This window comes from Pristis pectinata, chromosome 2 (genome assembly GCF_009764475.1).
Source record: "Pristis pectinata isolate sPriPec2 chromosome 2, sPriPec2.1.pri, whole genome shotgun sequence".
Taxonomy (NCBI): domain Eukaryota; kingdom Metazoa; phylum Chordata; class Chondrichthyes; order Rhinopristiformes; family Pristidae; genus Pristis; species Pristis pectinata.
The window spans coordinates 64583277-64602575 of NC_067406.1; the positions used below are offsets into that span (position 1 = coordinate 64583277).

The following is a 19299-nucleotide window of genomic DNA, read 5'->3' on the forward strand; positions in this document are numbered from 1 at the left end:
GCATGCAGATTCATGGCTCTCTCTCTCTCAAAAGCAAATATATATGGAAAGGATTAGAACAGTAGGATCTACCTATTATCTGAGAAACATCTCTCCCCTTCCTTTCCATCCCACTTTCTCTTTTGGCCTTGGGATGGTGGTGGTGGGGAAGGATTGACTGCCTTTTTGAAGTCAATCTAAATTGCCAGAATTGTTAGGATTTTCTTTTGAGAAAGACATACAATTTATCTTTAAAAGGGAGCAGGAAGTTCAATCTTTATTTTAATTAAGTAAAAATCTAGTGAATAACATTGAATTATATCCCAATAAGTTTCTTAACATTTTTCTGACTATATACTGAGTCTTTGGAGCACTCTTATTGTGTACAGGGCTAAGAGATTGCCCAGATGTAGAGATCAGAGGAAGATTGACAGTGAGGATTGAAGCCTCATGATAAGCCTTACTGATTCCTCTTATTGTGTTGCACCCAAATGGCCTGCTTCCTCCCCCCACCCCCAAGTGCAAAAAGAGACAAGTTTGCCTGTTCTTATTTTGCCTTTCAGCCCCATGGTTTTGCCAAGTTTTAAGCCTCACCTAGTTTTGCAGATCAGTTAAAAGCAGTTAGAAGGACTGAGATTGTGCAGTATTATTCTTCATACAAGGCCAGAATTCAATCAGCTGGAGAATGATCACGCAAGCTGGATTTGTTCATTGACACTGAATGCTAATGAACACCAACTAATTATATGGATGACCAATTTAAGATAAAATAATTCACATACAAAAATAATTCCATTAGATTCCGACATCAATTTAAAGTTATAGTGAAACTCATTCAGCAAACATACTTCTGTTCTTTTGTTGTAATCACTATAGCTTTAAGTTGATCTTGGAATCTAATGAAATCTAATGTCACCTTGTAATGGATTCATCTAATTGAGAACTGAGAGTAATGGCCAGATGGATTTGAGGCCCACACGAGTATGAGGATATTTCTTATTAAACTGGACTGACCACAACTATTGTTAACTAACAGTTACAACTAGGACCAACATCTTTTGGAAGTTCTTGGATAGAAATGAACACATATCCAAAATTAGGTTATTGCTGAAAATCGGATGTAAAAAGTGAAATTTCTGGACATAGTCTGCTGACATCTGGGAAGAGAGAAACAGAGTTAATGTCTCAGGTCAATAGCCTTTCAACATAGATGGAAATTAAATGACGTATTCTTTCAGTCCCCGCTTCAGGGAGGATGGTGGGGAAGGACTTGTGGGAGGTGGTGGTGGGGAGGGGTGTTGTTGAAATACTGCTCTTCCTTCACAATCTCTTTATAAAAGCATACAACACTGTCTTTACATCAATGGTTGTTGAATAGTCATCAAAAGGCAGACTTGACACCTGTTCATTGTGGATTAATTTCTTATTACCAAGAATTAGACTTCTAATTTTTACGATCATGGAAACTAATGCCTGCCTCAGCTGTCCACTGGAGTTGCCTGCAAAATAGCCCCACATTTGGTTGTGGTACTAACCCCTGCAGTGATATGGTACAGGCATTCTCACTGTTAAATTGATTTGTATTGTATCTAATTTAACCCCAAAAAATGGACACACTAACTACCAATTTCTATCTGTGACTTTAGTTAACATGAATGACCACATGGAATTCAGCAACTTAAATTATAGCAACTATTTCCCATCAAACTGCTTACCTGTGGCAAAAACTGCTCTCTTTGAAACCAGTTTGTGCTCAACAATGGAAAACTGTGGCAGTTCAATCTTCTCCACTCCTGTGACTGCATAGTTACCACCTGTCCACTGAAATTCAATGTCATCTGTTGTGTATCCATCTATAAAACAAAAGGGAAAAAAAACCATTGGCGAGGAATTGGAACTCCTTCAGAAAAGCAGAACGATTCTTCAGTGCTTTGAAAAATGATAACTTCACTTTTAATTGTTAAAAGTAGCAATGAAATGAAAGCTACCAGCAGTACTGTGGCTACCATGGCAAGAGTGTCTCAATGGCCTTCCTCTGAAGCAGGGAATTGTGGTTCATGTCTCACTCCAAAGAGCTGAACACAATAAGTGAGACTCATAACGATGAAGCACTGAGGAAAAGAGTTGTTGCCTTTTGGATGAAATGTTAAACTGAGACATTTCTACAATTTCAACTGGACATAATAAGTCATTTTGATAATATTTTGAAAAGGAGCAATGGACATTGTCCCATGAACACACAAATTAGGAGCAAGAATAAGCCACTTGATCCCTTGAGCTTGCTCTGCCATTCAAGAAGATCATGGTTTATCTGACTGTAACTTTAATTTCACATTCATGTCTACCCCTGGTAATCTTTCACTCCTTTGCTTATTAAGAATCTATCTACCTCTGCCTTAAAAATATCCCCAGTCTCTGCTTCCCCAATCCTTTGAGTAAGAGAGTACCAAAGATTCATAACTCTCTGAAAGAAAAAAACTTTTGCCTCATCTCTGTCTTAAACTAGTGGCTTCCTGGTGATCCTTGCTAATTTTTAATCCCTTCATGCACATTTCCAAAACAGATTATCTAGTCATGACCACACTGGTGTTTGTGGGAGTTTTCTGTGTCCAAACTGGCTACTGTATTTCTTAGAACAGTGACTCTACCTTAAAAGTACTGGGCTCCATCTTATTGCACCTTCAGATTTGATAATGTTTTAATCTCCACGGTGACTCACTCACCAGCACCAAAACTATGCTTTGACATTTGTTGTAGTGCAAATGCTTTAGGTTTCAATTGCACAGTTAGCAGTACAACTCCCTTATTGGTAAACTTCTGTCAGAACATTTGAGTATTCCATCAATTGATTAAATTTCTTGAACCATTATAGCAGAAATCACTATGGTATGATTAATGGTTACTGGTCAGTTTATCAGTGTTTCAGTTTCTTGTAAAGAAACTTGGTTACATCTTCAATGATATCAAAGTAATCTCTTTTGTCTTTTATTGAGAAAACTCAGATTACGAGCAGTAACATGGTATAGAGTAGGATTCTAGGTTTAGGACAGAGCAAAAAGAGGTGGAAACCATTAGATCAGACCTATGTTCTGGGATCACTCTGGGATTTCCCGTTGCTTCCACAAAATGCAAAACTGGGCCCTGCCTAATTTTTACACAAATCCAATTACTATGTGCTCCAACAGAGGGATCGCTGTCCACCACCTGATATGGGTGAGACTGTAACTTCAGAGATCTCTCTTCAGTTTTTATTTTGTATTGTCTCTCAAAGGATAAGTCCTCTTCATTAGGATATGGAGGTCTCAATCTTAGCAGTTCAATGCACAGGTGTAGCGATGAGAGGCAACAGTTGGATCCCATTCCCACACAGTGCAACACGGGATGAACCACAGATACCTTCTGAGGACATTGTAGGCAGCTGCTTCCTGACCAGTACAGGGCACCTGAGGTACACAGCAGCAGCCAGGCACCCAACTGACGTCCAATGATGAGATTTTGTTTCATTGCACAATTCAGTTTGGATCTTTGAGGCAATTGATATAAACTCACTTGGAAAGTTCAGCTATGCTTTGTCTGAGTGTGGCTAAATGGTAAGTAAAAATTTCATTCTTGATATGCAAGGATTGGTTGTCAGTTTCCTGCTGTTACCTTCAGTATCCAATATTCCCAATTCCCAATTTATGCCTCATCTGTGAACCCCCATCCAAGGTTTCCTATAATTTTGTCAATGTACTGCTGGTCTTCTCTTTGCAGAGGTTTTTAAAGGTGATTTTCCTTTCTTACTACATTTAGGTAGAAATTCACTTTTGATCATACACTCAACACTGTGTGGCTGTGTGTTCTATTTTGCTTACAAAATTCAGTTCCTTAAAGTGAATGTATCTAAATTATGGAAGCTGTGTACAAAGCACAGCTGCTGCCATATACATACATTTATTATATGATTAAGGTCAAATTTTATTAAACAATTTATGCCCCTGCTTTTTGTGTCCCCATGCTCTCATTCTGGAAACTGATCTGTATTTCCTCCCTGAAGCCTCTGAAGTTATTAAATTGATTCTTGACTGAAGTAATGAAGTAAAAGTTTTTCATTCAATGAACACCTCACACATAATCAGGGAAGCTCCAAGTGCTTCTCAGCCATTTAAGTATGGTGGCAGTGAAGGCTAATGCAGCAGTCAGCTTGTACACAGCAATGTCCCTGCTCTTCTTCACATAGTATCTTGGCAGATTTTATTTCCACACAAAAGCAGATAAGGGCTTGGTTTGCTGCTTCATTTGAGATATCAAACCTCCACCCATGCAGTGCCCCTCTGTATCAATGTGTCCGCTATACTATGTGCTGAAATCCCTGAAGTTTGACTTTATAACCACAGCACTATGAAGCAGAAGCAAGTGAATACATGTGAACTGGGGCTGAAAAAGTAATATTTCCCTCAGCTATTTGGCTTAATTCTTCCATTTACCTATAAATGTGCTCACTGCATCATGTGCTGAAATCCCTTTGACTTAAGACCACAGTACTGTGAATCAGAAACAAAATGATACACTTACATGTTGGTTTTCAGCAGTGAAAAACCCTACCTTGTGGAACTCTGTGAAACATTGGTCACTGCTACTCAGACCCACCACTGATATCCTCTATTGCTAAGAAGATTACTTATCATTACCAATTGATCATTTTTTTCTTCTGGCTTCCTTGGAAAGATGGCTCTATTATTTCTGAGGGGTTTCCTGCGGGAATTTGGTTGGAACCTCAGTGAAATAGTGTGGCTTACACTATTTCCCTGAGGGTTCAAGTAGTCAAACTCACCCTAGCAGAGCAGGGGAACCCGAGAGACTTTCCAGGACATTAGGTTGTAAAATGATCATTTCACTAATACTGACTCTGGGGCAATAGGGATTCCCAATTTATATTTGGCTGGTTGATTATCCCTCCTAACATAGCTTTCCCTTCAACCTCTTCAAAACGATTCTATCATCCAACATGTCCCAAATTAGAAATTTCTTGCAGCCTCTAACTACCGTTTCCAATCTCCATGCATTAGAATTCTCCAGTCAGATGTTGTCACTAACTAAGATGTTATCACCAACATCACCAACAGCCTGTCCTGGTCAAATCACGAGGATGCCACGGCCAAGAAAGCTCACCGGCGCCTCTACTTCCTCAGGAGGCTAAAGAAACTTGGTTTGTCCCATTTGACTCTCACCAACTTTTACCGATGCACCATAGAAAGCATCCTACCTGGATGTATCACGGCTTGGTACGGCAACTGCTCTGCCCAGGACCGCAAGAAACTGCAGAGAGTTGTGGACACAGCCCAGTGCATCACAGACGCCAGCCTCCCCTCCTTGGACTCTGTCTTTACTGCTCGTTGTCTTGATGAAGCAGCCAGCATAATCAAAGACCCCACCCACCCAGGACATTCTCTCTTCTCTCCTCTTCCATCCGGTAGGAGATGCAGGTGCCTGAGGGCACGTACCACCAGACTTAAGGAAAGCTTCTACCCCACTGTGATAAGACTATTGAATGGTTCCCTTATACAATGAGATGGACTGTGAACTCACAATCTACCTTGTTGTGACCTTGCACATTATTGCAATGCACTTTCTCTGTAGCTGTGACACTTTGTACTGTTACTGTTTTTACCTGTACTACATCAATGCACTTTGTACTAACTCAATGTAACTGCACTGTGTAATGAATTGACCTGTATGATTGGTTTGTAAGACAAGCTTTTCACTGTACCTCAGTACAAGTGACAATAATAAGCCAATACCAATACCAATACCAAGATCCTCATTCCTTCTTGTTGATCCTTTTTAAACATTTATATCTCTGGACACTGAGAAAAATTATGTTTTCTCATTTCAATAATATAGGATTATTGATCATCAATCCTGGGAAAAGTGATGCCATGACTGTTAAGTGCAGAACATCTGTATTGATTCTGAAAAAAGCTGGACATTCTGATCTCTACCTGTTTAGCTCAGATACACAATTTAAATACCACAGGTTAATAAAAGTGTTATAGTGCAAAAGAAAATCTGGTTGTTACAACTACAGGAAATAATCCGACATTCAAAATGGAAATCCAAGTTATCCAAAAAGGCAAAATAAAACAAGCTTTGCTGTCAATAATAAAAACTAACTTAATAGTTCAATCATATGATCAAATACTTCAATGAGCCTGCCTTAAGAAAGAAAACACCACTTGTACAGGTTTGACCAGACAAAATTCATTTGCTTCATCAACAATTTTTCCTTCTTCATAACGTCAGAATTGGGACCATTCATTGGATATTCCTCAATATGCAGTTCTATTCACAGACCTAATAATGGAACAGGTCATTGTAACCTACACAAGGCCTTGAATGCCAGGCATGCTTTGGTGAGCAAATGGGAGAAAATATTTGCATCGAGTAACGGGCAGATAATAACCAGTCTCAACAAAAGAAACCCAGTCATCTCCCCTTGAATGGCACCCCTATCAATTAGTGTTTCACTGTCAAACTTGGGGAGATCAACCTTAATCAAAGCTGAACTGGCCCAATTATATCAAAATATTGGCTGCAAAACAGGACATAGGATGCAACACATCTCTTGGCACTTAAAAGTCTCATTGCCATTTATAAGGCACGTCACGAATCTATAGGAATATTAACTACATCCCTGGATGCGAGCAGCCACAGTAACACTTAAGGATTTTCACATCTTTCAGGAGACCATTTTGCCTGATCAGCACTGGTTCAATAAGCAGCCTCCCATTACCTTTGTATAGTGGCTGTGGTATTTACTTTCTATGAATTGCACTGCAGCATGTTTATTTCAATACCGTCCATCTCCTCTGTGAACTCTCCCTTAAACAAGGATAGGAGCAGCAATGAGATAGGAATGCCAATTACTCCCATGTTCGATTCCAGGTCACACACTATCCTGATCTGGGCATATATTGCTGCTTCTTTCATTGCCATTGAATGACATCCCCTGAACTTTCAGACTATCACCATCAAAGTAACGGCATCAGCACAAAGACAGTAAGGGTATGGGGAAAATGTTAGGAACAGGAACATATGCAGTCATGCCATCCATACCCACATCCCAAGGGCAATTAAAAGAAAATGTGCCACATTGCTAAATGGTCCTTGGAGAAATAAACATTATATAACAAAACAAATGATGAGGTGTGAAGATGGGAGCTGAAAATTTCATTATGGTATTGATGGAATAAGGAAATACGCATTTCATGTCAAATGGGGTATGAAAATGGAGAATCAGGGAACAGGCCAGAGGACGGTGAAAATTCCGGTGGTGTACTCCACTGGTGGAAATATGACAGAGTGGTATTCCTATTTCCCACTTTTCCCTTGCACTGATTTTCTCCCGAATGTTATTTAGAACATAGAACAGTACAGCACAATACAGGCCCTTCGGCCCACAATGTTGTGCCGACCTTTAAACGTTGCCTAAGACTATCTAACCCCTTCCTCCCACATATCCCTCTATTTTAAATTCCTCCATATGCTTATCTAGTAAACTCTTGAATTTGACCAATGTACCTGCCTCCACCACCATCCCAGGCAGCGCATTCCATGCCCCCACCACTCTCTGGGTAAAAAACCTTCCTCTGATATCTCCCTTGAACTTCCCACCCATTACTTTAAAGCCATGCCCTCTTATATTGAGCACTGGTGCCCTGGGAAAGAGGCGCTGGCTGTCCACTCTATCTATTCCTCTCAATATTTTGTACACCTCTATCATGTCTCCTCTCATCCCCCTTCTCTCCAAAGAATAAAGCCCTAGCTCCCTTAGTCTCTCCTCATAATGCATACTCTCTAAAACAGGCAGTATCCTGGTAAATCTCCTCTGCACCCTTTCAATGCTTCCACATCCTTCCTATAATGAGGCGACCAGAACTGGACGCAGTACTCCAAGTGTGGTCTAACCAGAGTTTTATAGAGCTGCATCATTACCTCGCAGCTCTTAAACTCGATCCCTCGACTTATGAAATCTAACATCCCATAAGCTTTCTTAACTACCCTATCCACCTGTGAGGCAATTTTCAGGGATCTGTGGATATGAACCCCCAGATCCCTCTGCTCCTCCACACTACCAAGAATCCTGTCATTAACATTGTATTCTGCCTTGGAGTTTGTCCTTCCAAAATGTACCACCTCACACTTCTCCAGATTGAACTCCATCTGCCACTTCTCACCCAGCTCTATCACTGCATCCTATCAATGTCACTCTGCAATCTTTGACAATCCTTTACACTATCTCAGATTTAGATATTTAGATATTGGAGGGTGGCAATAGAGTTTGATATTCAATTTAGAGTGGCTGTGAATCTGAAAGGGAAATCCTGAGGCCTGGTCTGGGAATGAAGTCAAAGGTAACTAACATTTTTGAAACTTCCTTCGGGAACTCCTGGGGTACAAAACAAATCGGTTCCATTGGGAACAATTGCAATTCTTTGCCTTCTGAGTTGACATCCTCACTTTGCACAGAAGGAAACTTATATTCAGGCACAATGCTTTGTGTGCAATTCCTGGGCTAGCCTGGGAATTTCCCAAGCTGCAGACAGCATAATGGGAATGAGCAGAAGAATAGACCACCTTCCCTGGAGTACAGTGGAAATCTAGGGTTCTGCCCTACTTCCAATTATTCCTAAAGGGCCTGAGCAAAAGTAAAGCTACTTTCTTCTCTTAACCTTGTGATGTATGCTGCATGTATGATGTCCTAGATCTGCAAAGTAATCTGAAAGCATGCCTCTGCATGGAACAGCAGAAAGTTGTGCTATTCAAAAGGAAAGTAAAAGTCAGAGTCCAGTTAGCTACATTCTTCATCAAAGGAAAAACAGCCGGAAGATATTTATTAAATAGTGGTCACTTTACAGTTGGAAAGGCTTAGTGATGGAAAGTCATGACATTGGTAAACACTACAAGAGAAATGGAAAGTGATGGGAGATTCATAGAGTTGTACAGCACAGAAACAGACCCTTCTGCCCAGCAGCTTCATGCTGACCTTTTTGCCCATCTACACTAATCCCACTTGCCTGCATTAGGAGTGTATCCTTCTATGCCTTGCCTATTTAAGTGCTCATCTAAACGCCTCTTAAATACAGTCATTGTATCAGATTCCACTGCCTCCTCTGGCAGCGAGTTCCAGGTTGATGTAATTCTAATAGAAGGTAGATCTAAAGGTTGTGGCTTAGGACTTTCATATTTTAATTCACATTCAGGCTCGGAGCAAACTCTGCAGCAGGTTGTCAAACAGAAATTAATTTGATGCTATTCTTTCTCCATGTGTTTGATTGTGGATCTGTGCCTTGCAACAAAACAAATATCAGAAAGAAAAAAAATTGAAGAATATCCAAGCACCCAGGCCAACAGCCATGCAATGTGAGTCTGTGAATTAGCAGTGTGCCAGTATCTTGAGTTGAAAGCATGCATATTTATGTTATGTCACATGCAGAAAGCAAACACATTGTCATGGCAGCAAAACACAGTATCCGGATAAAACATGGTCATGCTGGGGCATTTGGTAGTTTTATGAAGAACTGCAAGTCCATTGAGTATTCCACTATGAACCCTGACCTAAACTGTAAGGTGAAGAAGATACATTGCAGAGCCACATTTTAGAATTTAGCAGCATGCCTGGATTCAGAAATTTATCTTGTTCCTTGAGACAAGCAAATATCCTGCTCTACAATTGAGGTAGTGGAATATTATTAATTATTTCTGTTCCTCCATCCAGACTGTACATGAGCACCACTCTTCATTGGAGGGTGGCTTGCAATTTCCGGAATGGTTAGTCTTTATTTGCAGGACTGACTTCAGTTTCCAAAGCTAGTTCTTAAAATGACTGTCGGGCATTTTCCCCAACATTTCTCTCCTGCTCACGCGCAGATGAGTTTTAAGGTTTTAAGGCTGTCCAATGGCCATGTGGGTAACCTTAAACGTGATTGCTCTGTGCACCCAGTGCATCACATTTAGATACAAAGGTGCTGATTTCTACAAATTGGTTGAGCTCTACACAGAATCCAAAGATCAGCATTCACTAATCAACTTCAGTCTCTACATTCCCTTAACAATTGCACTTATCAAGTGCCATTATATCTGGATAATTCAATGTATTGTGCAATCAGTTAATTAATTTTGAAGGGTAGTCAGTGTTTATATTGGCATTTGTTGCAATCAAGTTGTTCATAGCAAGGACTCATAAACAGGATATAAATGAGCCACCAGCTAATCAGAATTTTCTGGAGAGGCTGAAGAAGAAATCTGTGTCTGGACAGGGGAACTTTCGTTGAATATTTTATCTGAAAGATAAATCTCCCTCTTATGTGTAATGTATTCGCAATCTAAATTATGAACTCAAAATCTGGGAGTACAGATTGAAAGCAAAATCTGATGAATTAGAGTAACTTTAACTGAGTTTGGTATCTTCTGCAGTTTGTAATATGCTCCTCTGTCTTCCCAAGCCCATGTGAAGTCATCAGGTTCTGAGAGCATTCGTTGCCAGCTAGTCGGAGGATTTCCTTCTTAACTCAGACCTTCACTTCCAAATCAACCACCCATCCTCACCAAGAAGCAGAAATATCAAAGAATTAACTGTGCAGGTTAATGGAAACTACCAGATTGCAAATGGAGCATTGTTTCCAGTTCTGGGAGGCCCAACCAGAATGTACAGTGTGAATGTACTGGCCTCAGAGAAAGTTGTAGTTATAGAAATAAGAGGTTGAGGATTATTTGATTGAGGTTTGAGGGAATTGTGATTGATTCTAATTCCATGTGGTTTAATTACAATGTCTGACATCATTGAAAGTAGCTTCCTTGTGATCCAGGTTATTAAGAATACATGTACATCTGTCCTGATCCAGTGCCATACTTTCAACTGTGTGATGAAGACACTAAGCCCTAGTGGCATCATTTCTTCAGCCACTTCTTAATGTCACATGGAACAGAAATGGATGGCTGGCTGCTGGCACCTATGATGATAGACATCTTGAGAGAGGGCCAAGGATGTTTGCCCACAGTGCACAGGCTGAAGACACTTGCTAATACATCAGCCTTGGCTCTTGTATGGATATCATCCTTGTTGGAATTCACAGTGGTGTGGCCACACTGCTGTATTTCAGTTTAGCTGTGCTTTACATTCACACCAGTCCTGCAGTGGTGACATAAACTGTAATTTTGATGGGTTCAGCAAAAGCTGCAAAGGCAATTGGTCATTACTAGGTGAGACTGCATATTAGTGAGTGTAATCCTGTTGAGCTTGGTAAGACTGTCCACATCTCCAGAGATCATTTGTCACATTGTCAATACAGAAAGCTTAAAAGTCAAAAGCCATTCAGATTGTTATAAGAAAAAACTTTTGGAGGATTGTTGTGGAACAGAAGTTTAGTTACAGTGATTTAAAATAATCTATCAAAAACTGCAAGCCTCACTTTTACTACACCATATTTTGTTGGGACAGATCAATACAAGGTTCATCCTCTTCAACCCACCGACGCAGCCCAAACACTTAGAGGGGGGCTCTCTTCCTTATCCAAAGACTCTGCTGATATTTCTGGGTTGAGGTTAGGTTCACAGGCTCACCAATCGCTTAGAGCAGCAACTGGGAAAGAAAATCAATGCATGATACAGTTCTCTATCCCCTTTTCCCTTTGCCTTGTGCAGTTAAAACAGAAAGAATATCATTCCCTGCATTGTACGGTCTGACTGAGCCAGTCCAGTTTATTCTGTAGTCTTTGTGATGGGACTCCATTTCTATGTCATATTCATTTCTATGTAGTTTTGTTATTTTCAAAATTTGCAAAGCTTTCCTCCCAGCATGATTTGTACATAAAGTTTCTTATTAAAAAACTAATCTGTTTCAGTTAATATTCATTTCATATTACTTTCTGTTTAGCTTTCCTCTATGCTTTTTTCCCTCATTTGCCTGCTTATGGCAGCTCTGTGCTATGTTACATTTACTTCACGTTTCCCATTCTTCGGCTAGTTTTGTTGTGTTCTGGCCCACTCATTCTTTGAAACTTCTTCCTCTTCTTGTTTTGAAGACATGGCTGACTGTTCCATGCAGTCAGCAGGTCAGCTTGCCCCTGACTTCAATGCCTAGGCACGAAAATGCCGCAATCAGAAGCAATCTGGAGATTAGATCCTGGCACTTCTGAGCTCCCACTCGCCTCTGAACTCACCACTGAGACCAGTAACAGAACAGATCCTGCACACTAGCCACGGATGGTGTAAGTAGTGTGGCCCTTGAATGGAGTCCCCAGTCTTGATTAAATCGAGTGGTGTGATTATTTGTCTGCAATTTACTTAATTTTAACATTTATAATTAACCTCCACTATTCTAAGGTACCCATAAGTAAAAAATATTATTTTTAAATTTTGTTTAGGTGATTTAATTCAACTTTAATAGAACTAATTGAATTGCTTTAAATACCTCTGACAATTTGAGGCATTTAAAAGTAGCTCAAAGGCCTTACAGTAGCAATCAGTCAAAAAGCCACCCGTTTTTTTCCAGGGATGTGGGGGTGGTGGATTGGAATGGGGGAGGGGCTTCAGGATCTCTTCCTGAGTCCTCGTCCCTATCTGTAGATTGCTCCATTTCTTGGGGTGTTTGTGGAATCTAGAGCTCCAGGTCAATCTACCCTGCGAAGTTGTGAGAGGCAAGTGCAGAAAACTACAGAGGACAAAGGTTTGTGGTGGGCTGGATTGAACACATTTGACCCAATATAACCCGTACGATGTACCATTTTAATTTGGATGATGGAATAAATGGTTTCGTGGCTAAGTTTGCGGATGACACCAAGATAGGGGGAGGAGTAGGGAGTATTGAGGAGACAGGAAGGTTGCCGAGGGACCTAGACAGTTTAGGAGAATGGGCAAGGAAATGGCAGATGAGATTCAATGTAGGGAAATGTGCAGTTGTACACTTTGGAAGCAGAAATAAGCGGGCAGATTATTATCTAGGAGGAGAGAAAATCCAAAGCACGGAAGTACAAAGGGACTTGGGGGTACTCGTGCAGGATACCTTAAAGGTTAACCACCAGGTCGGATCGGTGGTAAAGAAAGCGAATGCTATGTTGGCATTCATTTCGAGAGGTATAGTGTATAAAAGTAAGGAAGTGTTGATGAGGCGCTACGGGGCACTAGTGAGGCCTTATTTGGAATATTGTGCGCAGTTTTGGGCCCCACATCTTAGGAAGGATGTGTTGACGTTGGAGAGGGTTCAGAGGAGATTTACGAGGATGATTCCAGGAATGAAAGGGCTTACGTATGAGGAGCGCTTGTCGGCTCTTGGACTGTACTCACTGGAGTACAGGAGAATGAGAGGGGACCTCATAGCGACATTTAAAATATTGATAGGAAAGGACAGAGTAAATGTGGCTAGGCTGTTTCCCTTGGTGGGTGAGTCCAGGACCAGAGGGCACAATCTTAGAATTAGAGGGTACAGTTTCAAAACAGAGATGAGGAAAAATTTCTTTAGCCAGAGGGTGGTGAATTTGTGGAACTCCTTGCCACGTACAGCAGTGGAGGCCAGATCAGTGGGGGCGTTCAAGGAGGAGATAGATAGATATCTAAATAGTCAGGATATCAAGGGATATGGGGATAAGGCCGGAAATTGGGATTAGAATAGTTTTTTTTCTTCTTCTTCTTCCCCCATTCCCCATTTCTCATTTCTATTTCCCTTTCCTTGGAGCAGACTCGATGGGCCGAATGGCCTGCTTCTGCTCCCTTGTCTTGTGATCTTGTGAATCAGGGTTGGAGACCCCATTCAATGAATGGGTTGTGCTACTAACACTGGTGAGAGCTCAGATCTGATCCAGCTTGTCCCTGATTTTCACATTTCAATGCACCAGTATAGGAGTTGAAGACCAGCTGATCTGCCTGTGATCTGGGATTACTGACCACGTTTCCAAATAGAAATAGGAATAAAACACAAAGAAAAAGGCCTAAACCTATGAGGGATTCCACCTCAGAGGTACAGATATTATTGCCAAACACTGCAAAGAGTCAAAAAAAAACCAGTGGCAGTGTGGGTAAGTGTAGACTGTCTTCCAAGGAATTGAAATTTAGTCAATTGATTGTTCTTACCATCTGAAGTTAATTGTCTGTCAAATAGTTCAATGTTCTTGTGGTTCTTCTTAATAATTTGTTGATTGCACCAGATTACAATGTCTTCACCTCTGGTGCTGATGAAATTTTTACGTTCATGTCTCTATCCCTTTTTGAAAACTGGAATAACCTTCAGCATCTCCCAATTCTGAGGTGCATCTATAGTGGTAAACAACCACAGGCAACTGCAATCCAATCCAAATCAAATCCAGCAACTGGCACAACACCACTCACTTATGCTATCCATAATTAAACAGTTTCTTTGAATGACTACTCCTCTAAGAAACCTACAAAGTTTAAGGGATGATCTTATATATTTATTCCTGCAGTTATAATCCCTTCAGTCTGACTTGTTACATTAACTTGCCCTTCTCTGATACAATGAATTTAAACAGAATAATATTTCTATCATCTATTTTCAGCTTCAAACATTGAGGCAAAGCATTAGTGCCCACGACAAATGTGACTAAAAGTACAGATGTAGTCAAAATCAGAATGCATTATGTATTTTTTTCTAATGATGTGTTTAATTAAAGGATTCAGAAAATTGATTATCGAGTGTTTATTCTATGGTTAAACTCTAACAGGAAACTGCAATTTTGAACTGACACCACAAAATTAAATTTTAATCCATCAACTCTGTACATTCAATTGGAAGCTATGTTTTGAGAGAGTGCAGCTTGAGAGACTGTTACCTCAATGATGACCTGCATACTCCTAAGGAGGATCTCTTCAGTTGCTGAGCAAGATTACCCATTATTTTTGAGGGTGGCATTTGGCAGTTGATAATAAGTCAGTGTTGACAATGCTGACACTCAAAAATGGAGATCGATATATTGACCACTCTGTGAAGGACCCTCCACCTACTCAGTCCCTGTGTTGGGAATCTTTCTTATTTGCTACCTATTGTAAATCTTGCCATGGATGGTGGAGATAATAGGCATTCACAAATGAAACACTTTCTGGGACTTTTGTGATGGGGCATTTTCAATGGGAATACATTTTGGGAGATTTTCAGCAGACAGTGTGCGATCTTTTATCTGTAAAAACAAATAGATGGGGAGCTGTGGGTTGTACACCTGAGCTCCCTAAAGGGCTATTGTGGTCTTACTTAGGCAGGCACCAGTACTTTATTGCAAGGAAAGTATTGGTGGGGGTTGGAACACTGCTTGTGTTCTGTAAGTAAAATTCAGGAATGCCTACAGCTTTATTTTCTTTTCAAATATCTTCCTAAAAGTTCCAGTGACACAGTTTATTGCATCATGTGATAAAGTACAATGTCATCAAAATGTATTTAATTACTTAAATGACCATGGCCTGTATGTATTTAATGTAATAGCCTGCTTCATACCAAAGGCTAGTACTCTATTGTCCTGCCCAGCCCCTTGCATTGACCATCCACCTGATCCCTGTGGCTGCACTCATCTTCCACGGCCTCGTGAGATTATTATGACCTGCACTATACAGCTCTTATAAATATAAGGATGTCGAGATAATTCGGAAGGAGTTTCCAGAGACTAGGGCCTAGGCAGCTGAGCCCAGCAGTGCTGTAATTAATGAATGAAAATAATCCATGGGGTCAAAATTGGAGGAGGATGCGGGTGCCAGAACCTGAGGTCTCAGCTCCAGGGTTGCCCAGACACACTTTGATGCTACTGTCGATGACATGTTTCACTTTCAATTACTCTGATATTCAGACATTTAAAAGATTGCTTATTTAAAACAAACTGAAAAAACTTAAAAGTCTGACAATGCACAGTTGAAACACATTAAACAAAGGTAAATTAATTAAAGAAAACATAACTACTGAGTAAAATAAAGAAAAAAAAAGAAACAAAATACCTAACCTCAATTTAACTTTTTAATGAAGGTCAATGAATGAAGGGGATTGATGTCTATATACCAGCCATGGCTGGGGTAAAGCTGAAGGATCATTTGCAAAGTCTCTCAGCTCTGTATACTCTGGAGCCACCACTGGATCCTGACTCCAATATTTGAGCAAGAGGTCAGGTGTTGGAACATCGAAGTGACTTCCACATTGTGGTATGCAGATGAGTGAGTGGAAGATGTAGTGAACATTGGGGTTGGGTGTTGGGGGGGAGGGGGGAATGTAAAGCATGATCCACCCATCAACAAATCTTAATTTTTAGTGACATCTTTCACTTCCATGGTTTTCAGCTAAAGGTGGAGAATTCATATCCTGTTATTGGAGTCAAAAACAACATTTTTACTGGTGTTTCATTTTGATTGGTGTAAATTTCTATATCATTTGCAAATATAGTTTTACTGGTAATAAACTAAAATTTTTGTAATGATCAGGTACCACCCATGTTTGTTTCAATATTGCTTTAACATAACAAATTATTTGGTTTCTCAGTGAGTGAGTTGCTAGTTCTCATGGATCTGTTACCATGGTAAATCCAACACTGTTAGCATTACAAGTGAACTTGAGGCAAACATGACCTGAAGGAAATTATGTTATTAGTTTTATGTGCAGTTTGTTTTTTTTACTTGATTGAATGCATACAGGTGGTTTAATAAAGACAAAAACAACAATAATTTTTATGTTTTAAATCATATATCCTTAATGCTTGTAATTCTTTCTCTCACAGTGCTGTTCCCCTTTTTGGATGTGACAAAAAGATTCTGCAGGAACAGTTAAGAACAGTTCATTAGTGATTTGCCTGGGGATGCAATTCAGTCCTGGAAAGAGGTTGGAGGTGCAGATACATCCCACATTGATTTTTCTCTTCCCCCACTAAACAACCTAATCAACATGAATAAGTTTTCCTCCAAGACTGTCAAGAATGCATTTGTAACTCAAGTCTGTCATTTTGATTCAATAGTCTGGTGCTTTCCAGTCAGCTCAGCCTATTATTTTAAATTCTAAATGAGATATTATTTACCTTCTCCAAGGCAAAAAACAAACAAGCCCCAAATCTATTTTGCAAATGTGTTATCTTTATCAAATGTTAGGAGAAATTCCCTTTATTAATAGTGCATTTAACCATATATCCTGAATATAAACAGAAATACCAGTATTCAGAAAATAAATTTACAATGAAGGAAGGTTATGGTATGGACTGAGATTGTGTAGAACAATGTAGATCCTATAATGGGTGATTGTTATACAATGTTGAAGGTTGTAATTTAGGAATTATTTTCATCAGTGGCTTAGGTATTATTAATTTTTATATACTGTATGTTTGTGAGTGTCAGTGAGGCACACCAAGGTAATATTTTTTGCATTCTAGAATATACTTTTATAAAATGGTGGGTAGGTTTCTGTTTAAATATAATTTATGTAACATAAAAGGAATATGGACATTTTTAAAAAAATGCATTAAATGCATATTGCCCCTCCCCAGATTGAAGCTTTGAGTTACAGAATTCTTGAGTGAAAGAAAAGTGCAGAGAAAATGAAAGGTATTTGGCCCATCACATCTGCACCAGCTCTTTCCAAAAGCAACCTAGTTATTTCCATTATCCTCTTCTTTCCCCAGATATGTGTAAGTTTTTTTTCCCTTTTAAATATTTAACCAAGCTATTTTAGAAGTTAGTATTGAATTTGTAGTCTCTATTCTATTGAACAGAGCTATCCCTATCTTAATCACTGATTGTTTTTATACAAATGAGATCATTTACGTGGAACTGAAAAGGGGGAACCATAAGTAGATCTCGGAGTTTTATATGACTAAATCTGGTGCGTCAGCATTTGAGGCACCAATCTTTTGAGTGATGGAAGTGCTAACTGGATAATTGGGTATGGAAATTGGCTTTCCTGATTGTTGGTGCTCCTGGGTGAGATCATGCTCCAGGACCAATTCTTTGGTTGGTCGAATAAGGCTCTTTATGAGGGGAGGTATAGTCCTAACATACCCTTTCAATCCTGAAATTGGTATTACATTCAGTGAGGAGGCAGAGAACAGTGATAATGGGAATTTTTATTGTGCTTTGGTTTTGACTATATACTTTACTACAATCATTAATGTTGAAATGCTTAAACATTGTAGTCTAGCCTTTAGTAAATACCATGACTTAATAAATTGAGGCCTGGCTTTCAACTTATCTTTGGATAGGATGAAGATCAATGTGCTCTCATGGGCATAAGGACCTACAATGAATTAATTTTTAAGTCTTGATCTTGCAAACGTACAAGGCAGAATTTTTGACAGGAAATAAGAAACATTCATTCTTTTGTTATTTTGCAGTTTAGCTGACACTTCCATATGTGCACTAAATCAGGTTTTCGTTAGCTAAACTCAAAAAGGTTAGGGAGGTAAGGTCATAAACCTCTAGACCCTAAATATGCCTTGCTATTATCTTTGTATGAGACTTGTTGAAACTGTCTAATGCCCAAATGTATGATTTAAGTTTATGTTAACTTAAGTTTGTCATGTTTGTAATGTACTGTGCTGCTGCTGCAAAAAGCTAATTTTCATGGCATTTATATCCTGGGTATGTTTACCTATGGCAATAAACTTGAATTTGAACTTGAAATTGAACTTGAAGTTTCATTTCCTGTGCCCAAGTAATATTTACAAGGTTTATAATGCTTTACCCACACTACATCTACAATGTGCTAGGTAAGGATGGAAAATAAAAAAAGCAGGAATAGGCCTCTGACCCCTTGTGCCTGCTCCAGCATTGAATAAGAAAGACAATTTACTTCAGCACCAGTTTCCTGCACTAACACTCTATCCCTCAATTCCCTTAATATCTAAAAAAAATTGATCTCTGTCTTGAAAACACTCAAATACTCAGCAACTGAGTCTCATGGGTAAACAGTTTGAAGAGTTCTTCTGGTTGAAGAATTATCTTTTGAGAGCACATCCCCTGATTCTAGACATCTATCCAAGATAAACATCATCCTCACATCTGACCTATAAAGCAATGCAAGAATTATGTATGCTTTGATGAGATCCCTGCTCATTCTTCTCAACTCAAGAGAACATAGGCTAGCTTCTTTTAGTCCCTTCTCCTTGGACAATCCCTCTCTATTCCCCTTGTCCCCACTCTACACATCCCTCCCCCATCCCCAGCACACCCAGTGCTCTGGTCTCTTGAAATTTAGACAGCTGATATATTTTGTGGTAGTCTTCTGGGGCATGTGTATGTCTGGAAATGGTTGAATCCAAATGGAGTCAATGTGGGAAATATTATCCTGCTGATGTGTGTGAGGCCTTAAACTAA

The 19299-nt window shown here is 39.6% G+C and overlaps 1 protein-coding gene across 4 annotated transcripts in view; it reads right to left on the reverse strand.

Annotated features, from left to right (window-relative positions):
* The window catches only part of gabrb1 (gamma-aminobutyric acid type A receptor subunit beta1), a 200386-nt gene that overhangs the window by 33114 nt on the left and 147973 nt on the right, over positions 1 to 19299 (reverse strand). For all 4 annotated transcript variants that reach the window (XM_052039949.1, XM_052039958.1, XM_052039940.1 and 1 more), the window contains exon 6: positions 1695 to 1832. In XM_052039949.1, the coding sequence (XP_051895909.1) occupies positions 1695 to 1832 (138 nt within the window). The remainder of the gene's footprint in view (positions 1 to 1694; positions 1833 to 19299) is intronic.